General features: G+C 38.6%; 1 protein-coding gene across 1 annotated transcript in view; it reads right to left on the bottom strand.

Annotated features, from left to right (window-relative positions):
• Window positions 1-2956: 2956 nt before the first annotated feature.
• The window catches only part of Me2 (malic enzyme 2, NAD(+)-dependent, mitochondrial), a 45735-nt gene continuing 41627 nt past the window's right edge, over window positions 2957-7064 (bottom strand). Inside the window, exon 15 of the mRNA XM_013018970.1 lies at window positions 2957-3992. Within this exon, the coding sequence (XP_012874424.1) occupies window positions 3825-3992 (168 nt within the window). The 3' untranslated portion in view covers window positions 2957-3824. The remainder of the gene's footprint in view (window positions 3993-7064) is intronic.

Below are 7064 nucleotides of genomic sequence, written 5' to 3'. Positions count from 1 at the left end.
GAGTGTGACAGTTATCCATAAGGGTTATCAAATAGCTTGAGAAATAAGGTACATGGCATTTGGATGAGGTATTTTTCCAAGGTAAAGCTTTTGCTATTCCATCAGTAGCTCCTTTGGGCTTTCTCAGTTCTGGGAGGAGTAACTAATGTTTCACATTCCTTAACGATCAGATTTGAGTCTCAATTCATTTAGCAATTCTTCTGCAAAAATGTAAAGAATTATTTCAAATCCAGAGGATGATAATTTAGGGAAAAGATCAAGGATAAGTTTAGTTTTATCATTAGAAAATAACAAAATTAAAATTACACATACACACACTCATTCTTTTGCAAATGAAAACTGCTAAGCTCACTTAAGCATGCTACAAATCTAAAATATGGAATTAAGTAGTACACCGGTTTTTATGTATTTACACAAAGGTAGCATATTAATTTTTCTTATAACTAGCCTGAAAAAACTCAATGTAATGAAACTAGATGAGAGACCTAATTTCAGGCCTTTTCCATAGAAATGGAAACATGTATTTAAGCATTACAGTTAAAAAGTACATACCAGGGGCTGGGAAGGTGGCTCAGTGGTATAACGCTTGCCTTGCATGCATGAGGCCCTGGATTCGATTCCTCAGTACCACATAAGCAAAAAGAAAAAAGCTGAAGTGGCACTGTGGTTCAAGTGGTAGAGTGCTAGCCTTGAGCTGAAGAGCTGAGGGACAGCGCCCAGGCCCAGAGTTCAGGCCCCACGACTGGACCCCTTCCCCCCCAAAAAGTGCATACCACATGCAGAATGCCTTTCAACTTGTTCTCTGTACTTGCCCCAAAGGTATCAGCTGGGAGTTTGTTGAAAAGAAAGCAAAAAAGAGAGGAAGGAAAGAAGGAAGGAAAGAAGGACAGGGAGGAAGTGAGGGAGGAAAGAAATGCAGAGCTTCAAGCCAATCTCACCCTATCCCTGACCCTCTGTATATGAACAACATGGGTTAGATGTCCAGATGATCTAACTTTAAAGGCCCACTCTAAGACAGTGACTGTGAGGACAAAGAACATGTGTGCAGAATCCGAGGGGATTCAGCTGAAAACACACATGCCAAGGCTGGGACTGTTAGAAGAGCAGTCATCTCTACTGAAAAGAAGGTTCACAGTGATTCTGAACAGCCTCCTGGTTAAAAAACCATCCTTTGAGGCAGGTGCTAGTAATTCATACCTATAATCCTAGATACTCAAGAAGCTGAGATATGAAGATCATAGTTTAAAGCTAGCTAGTTTAGAAAGCCTGACTCTTATCTCCAATTCACCAGCAAAATAGCTGGGGAAAGTGTAAGGCCCTTAGTTTGAGACCCAGTACCAGCACACACACATACCCACACAGAAAATATCCTTAAGCCTGATGTGGTGGTCCTATCTGGGTAATTCCAGCACTAAGGAGTCTGTGGCAGGAGGCTCACTCCTTTGAGGTTATCCTGAGTTACAGAGTGAGACCCTAACTCAAAAAAAAAAAAGGAAAAAAAATTAAAATCCATCCTAACCAAAATCTCAAGTATATTTTTCCTTAATGTCTATTGCCTATAACCTTAACCTCATTGGTGGTCCACTTTGTTTCACAACCCAGACAGATGAGAAAAACAGGGGTGCTCACTTCCTCTCACTAAAAATCAAATGACTCCTGATTGAATTCTTTTCCATCCAAAAGAGAGCTTCTGCTAGGTCAAAGTTTTCAAGAGCAGCCCAACTGGAAATCATGGTGGTCTCTTTCTACCTTCTCAAGTTAACAGCTCCTGTCTGTACTCTTAATTAAAAACTTTAAATTCAACTTACATCCAATTATTTATACTTGTTACATAATGTTCAGGAAAGAACATAATAAAAATAGGTAACTTTTTTAAAAAGCTAAGGAAATATAAGATTCATGTCTTACGTAAGCTGGTTACAGTTAGCCTATTTTTTCACTTAAACATTTAATGACATTCATGATTACTCATACATAGTTCATAAACAAGCATCTTAGTAAAATTACTTTCAGTATATATCTCTGACTTCAATAAGTAAAAACAAAAACAAAAACAGGTTTCTAACCATATGCTTGTCATGTTTAACGAAAGTCAAGATTTCACACAGACTATTTTCAGAGGTGATTTTGTTCTGACAAAAACATGAAAAATTAAGCTGGATGCTGGTGGCTCATGCCTGTAATCCTAGCTACTCAGGAAGCTGAGTTCTGAGGATCATGGTTCAAAGCCAGCCCAGACAGGAAAAGTCCATGAGACTCTTATCTCCAGTTAACTACCAGAAACTTGGAAGTGGCACTGTGGCTCAAGTGGTAGAGCACTAGCCTTGAGCTGAAGAGCTGAGGGACAGTGCCCAGCCCATGAGTTCAAACCCTACAACAAACAACAAAAAACCCATGTGGGGGGGGGACTTTTATTTAATCAAATTTTAAGTTCATTATTTTATGAAACAGATTTTTGACTTACTCATTTGTTAGATGAACTAACCCACTATGTATTCCCATACTCCAAATGACAGTCATTTCAAGCATTCTTTGCTTAAAAAAATTATGTTCAAAATTGAGAATCAATCACTATAGGCATAAGGGAAGACAAACAACAAAAAGGAGATTTTCCCATGGAGAAGTATCAACTATGTATGCTGATAGGTAACCATATTTTATTGTTGTTACTAGTCTACAATGAGCATTTAGAAACTTTGTCCACTCCAAGCATACACAGTAAGCAAACTATCAATTGTTTGGATACTTCTGAATCCTCCTTTAGATTAAGAGTGGCATTTCCTTGTCTGAAAACCTACCTTATGCAAATTAGCTCTGAAAAGTAGTAGACACAGAAAGTGCTGTCACTTTTAGTAATAATGAAGGATGGCCCCAAATGAACCCCAACATTATTTCAAGTAACAAAGATCATCACTGTTGCAATAAGGGTATAGTCTCTTTAGTTAAATACAACTCATTCACATGTGAAACAAGACTATCATTTATTTTCAAAAAGTCACATGATGTTAGACATAATATATGTATGAAGTATCACATACTCCATCAACTGGAAGGAAGTTCAAAGAATGAAACTATGTGTTTTGATCATAAACAGAACTAAATTTCTAGTTGGGCAATAAGATAGTATATGTAAAACTATTAAATTTATGGTATTTTTAAATAAAAGTGATATTTATACATTGTTCTTTCAAATGACTTTTATTTGCCTACAGGCAACAGTAGTAGTTCCTAAGTTCCTATTACCCTCTCATAATGTTGGTTAAGCCTTGATTCAGTTCTAGAAAATAAGCAAGGATTTTTTTTTGTATTTTTTTTCCCAGATCTGTCTACTAGAAAGGAATTTCAGCGCCTGAAGATAAAACACGCACACACACACACATATACGTGTGTGTGTGTGTGTGTGTGTGTGTGTATTTAGATAGTGACAAATTTTCTTTACTGGCTTCTCAAAATTCTCATGCCCATGGAAGTTTCTATTTTAGTGCCCCCAAAATAAGTGGGTGAAAGATAATTACTGCAAAGAACAAATACCTTGGCAAGCATGAGGAAGAAGAGTACAAGTGAAGACAGCCACAAATACATTTTTAACATTTCTTGTAGGGGCAAACACTGAAACCAAAGCATTCTGATTATTTGACTGTAGGGTAATTCCTTGCCAACAACACATCTACCTCCAACACACATATAGATTTGTGGGGGGAAAAAGTCAAGAACTTCATATGAGGAAAAATAAAACATGACATCATAAATATGAGAACATTATCTTTGCCTTAACAAAAAAAGGCAGAGTTCCCTGAAGCATGGACAGTATTGGTAGAGCGCTTCTATTCTGTTATCAGGGGAGGGCGGGATGCAGCTTCTGGCCAGGCATACACATCTGGCAGCAGGGAATCATATTCACTTCGCCATATTCTTTCTCTGATATATTTGGCCTTGTCTTCAGGTTCTGGGTATCGGAAAGCCATTTTATTAGCATACAGGTATTCTGTAACCTGTTAAAAAAAAAAAAGGAAGATTACTGTGAAGGTCCTGTGTGTGATCCTATCAGAAAAGTATGTACCATTAGAACACATGCAAATGAACTTTGAACAACGGTATTTTTATCTCTCAAGACAAAAAAATACTATTTTGACTTATTTTAAGACATTTGAAAACTTTTAAGCTTAAAAGATAAAACAAAAATCAACTGCCGTCTCATACATTTAATGTGCTTTACTCACTTCCCCTGACCCAGAGAAGAACTATTAGCATTTCTTTGATACATATATTTCATGGATTTCAGTTCTACTGTAGGCCAGTCCAGCAGACGCTTGGGTGATTTGCCCAGCCTGCCCTTCTCCACAGCCCTACTGGAAAGGTAGTCTTGGGGGACTTCTGTGTATAGGGGACTCCACTACCTAGTCAGAACCACCTGATAGGGAGAAAACCTAACCTGCATTGAACCAGATGTTTTCATTCTAGGATTCAGATTTAGAATCAGGGAACATATTATGAATAAAAGATTGGAGGCTCAAGGCAAGGTGGCTTGAGTGGATTTCTGATCTCTTCAACAAAGTCATGAGTGTCTTAGTCTTACGTCAAATGAGAAGTATAAAAAGCTTCTTCCCAGGTAGTAGTTTCATATAGTTAAGTTCTCAAAAAGAAAAACCAGTTTTAATTTACTCCTTTGCTTCTAATTGTTACTATTCTTTCCTTTTCTTTCTTTTTTTTGGTTGGTTATAGGGCTTGAACTTCGGGCCTGAACACTATCCCTCAGCTCTTCAGCTCAAGGTGAGCGCTCTATCACTTGAGCTACAGCAGTCACTGCTGGTTTTTTGGGTGGTTTACTGGAGATAAGATTCTCACAGACCTTCTTGCTCCGGCTGGCTTTGAACTGTGATCCTCATATCTCAGCCTCTTGAGTGGCTAGGATTACAGGTGTGAGCCGCTGGTGCCCAGTTTGTTACTACTCTTAAAGTTCCTCTTCCTCCTCTTCTTTTTCTTCTTCTGGCTGTATAGAATTTGAACTCTATACTCCAGCTTGCTAAGCAGGCACTTTAGCCACACCCCCATCTTTTTGTATTATTTATTTTGAATAAACTCACTTTTTTGGGGCTTGAACTCTGGGCCTGGATACTGTCACTGAGCTCTTCAGCTCAAGGCTAGCACTCTACCACTTAAGCCACAGGGCCATTTCCAGTTTTCTGTTGCTTAATTGGAAATAAGTCTCACAGACTTTCCTGCCTGGTCTGGCTTTGAACTGTGATCCTCAGATCTCAGTCACCTGAGTAGCTAGGATTATAGGCATTGGCCACTGGTGCCTGCTTCACATTTTTTAATCTAGGTGGGTCCTAATATGCTTCTCAAGAGTTGAAATGGCAGGCACATACCACCATACCCAGCTTTTATTGGTTGAGATGGAGGGTCTCAAGGAAGTCTTGTACTGGTTGCTCTCTAACTGCTATCCTCCGGGTCTCTGCCTCCTATGTAGCTAGGATTACCACAAAGCTGCTCAGGAGGCTGAGATCTGAGGATCACGATTTGAAGCCAGCCTAGGCATGAAAATACAAGAGATTCTTATCTCCAATTAATCACCAGAAAACCCTTACTGGTGCTGTGGCTCAAGGTAGTAGAGCACTAGCTTTGAGTGAAAAAGCTTGGGGACAGTGTTCAGGCTGAATTCAAGTGCCATGACTAACCAAACAACAAACAAACAAACAAACAAATAAACAAAAAAACAGAGTCCAGGGAGAGTGCCCAGGCCCAGAGTTCAAGCTCCAGGACTAGCAAGAATAAATGAAAATTTAAAAAAATTAAAAAATATATAGTGATCTTCCCAAGCCATAAAGATGCCCAATTTAATAAAGCAAAATATTTAGATTTGTTGAAAGGTGGCATGTCTTTAACACAAGTCAGACAATGTTATGGGAAAAACAAATTAAGCTTTCTCATCACAATACTGAACTTTATACATCCTGAACACTTGTGTATTTTCCTGAATGTACTATTACTCAGTGTACTATGTACAAACAAATACTAAGGGTCTACTATAAAACTAAAATCTCAGGGTAGTATATTTCTTGGCAACAATCACAAGACCACTCTAAAAGGAGGAGAGAAGGCAGACTAGCAGAGGACTATGGGATGAGAACTACATGGTAGGAAATTCTTTGGGTTTTCTTTTGGCTTCTTACATTCCATACATTTAGAGCAGAGTCTCAAACATCAACAGAAACAAACAAAAGAAACCTCAACAAATGACTTTTCTTTTGATGTCATATGACAAAAAAGAAGTCAGCCTAACAGGACAGAAAACTTTTCTTTTCTTTTTTTTTTGCTGGAGAGAACAGTCTCATGGACTTTTCTGCCCAGACTGCCTTTGAACTTATCTTCAGATCTAAGTTCCTGAGTGGCTTAGATTAAAATTCGTAAGCTACTGACTAGCACCCGGTTTGATGTTCATGATTATGAAGTGACAAGCAAAAGAAAGGTTAATTAAAGATATACTGATATCTAACAGTATATTATAAATTAATACTATTTTTCCCTGTGGAAATATTTGATAACATTAAAGTATACCTTTTGTTCTTATAATTAGACTTTCTTTTTTGGGGGTGGGGGTTGGTGGGGTACTGGAACTGAACTGAGAGCCTGCACCATATCCCGTAACTAGAATTTAACTTAAAGAAAAACCGTTACAGGCATGGGGATGTAGCTAAGTGATAGAGCACCTGCTTAGCATGCAGTCCCTAGGTCTGATCACCAGCATTGTGATCAACGTTAAAAAACAGAGAAGTGGCCATGTGCTGGTGGCTCATGCCACCAGCTCCTCAGGAGACTGAGATCTAAGGATTGTGGTTTGAAGCCAGCCCAAGCACAAAAGTCTGTGAGATTCTTATCTCCAATTAACTACTCAAAAACTGGAGTGGAGCTCAGTATAACCCCTGCTTTCACTATATTTGATGTCAGTATAACTTGTGGAGGAGAGGGGGAAAAAGCAGTTGTTTAAGGATACAGGTGGACCTGATGCAACAACGAGAAGTATAAGTTGTCATGTCCCAAACGAGCTTTACAACGTCGGTCGG

Source organism: Dipodomys ordii, unplaced genomic scaffold (assembly GCF_000151885.1).
Source record: "Dipodomys ordii isolate 6190 unplaced genomic scaffold, Dord_2.0 Scaffold43, whole genome shotgun sequence".
Lineage (NCBI taxonomy): Eukaryota > Metazoa > Chordata > Mammalia > Rodentia > Heteromyidae > Dipodomys > Dipodomys ordii.
The sequence above is the reverse complement of the archived record's forward strand: the minus strand, read 5'-3'. Positions and strand labels throughout refer to the sequence as shown.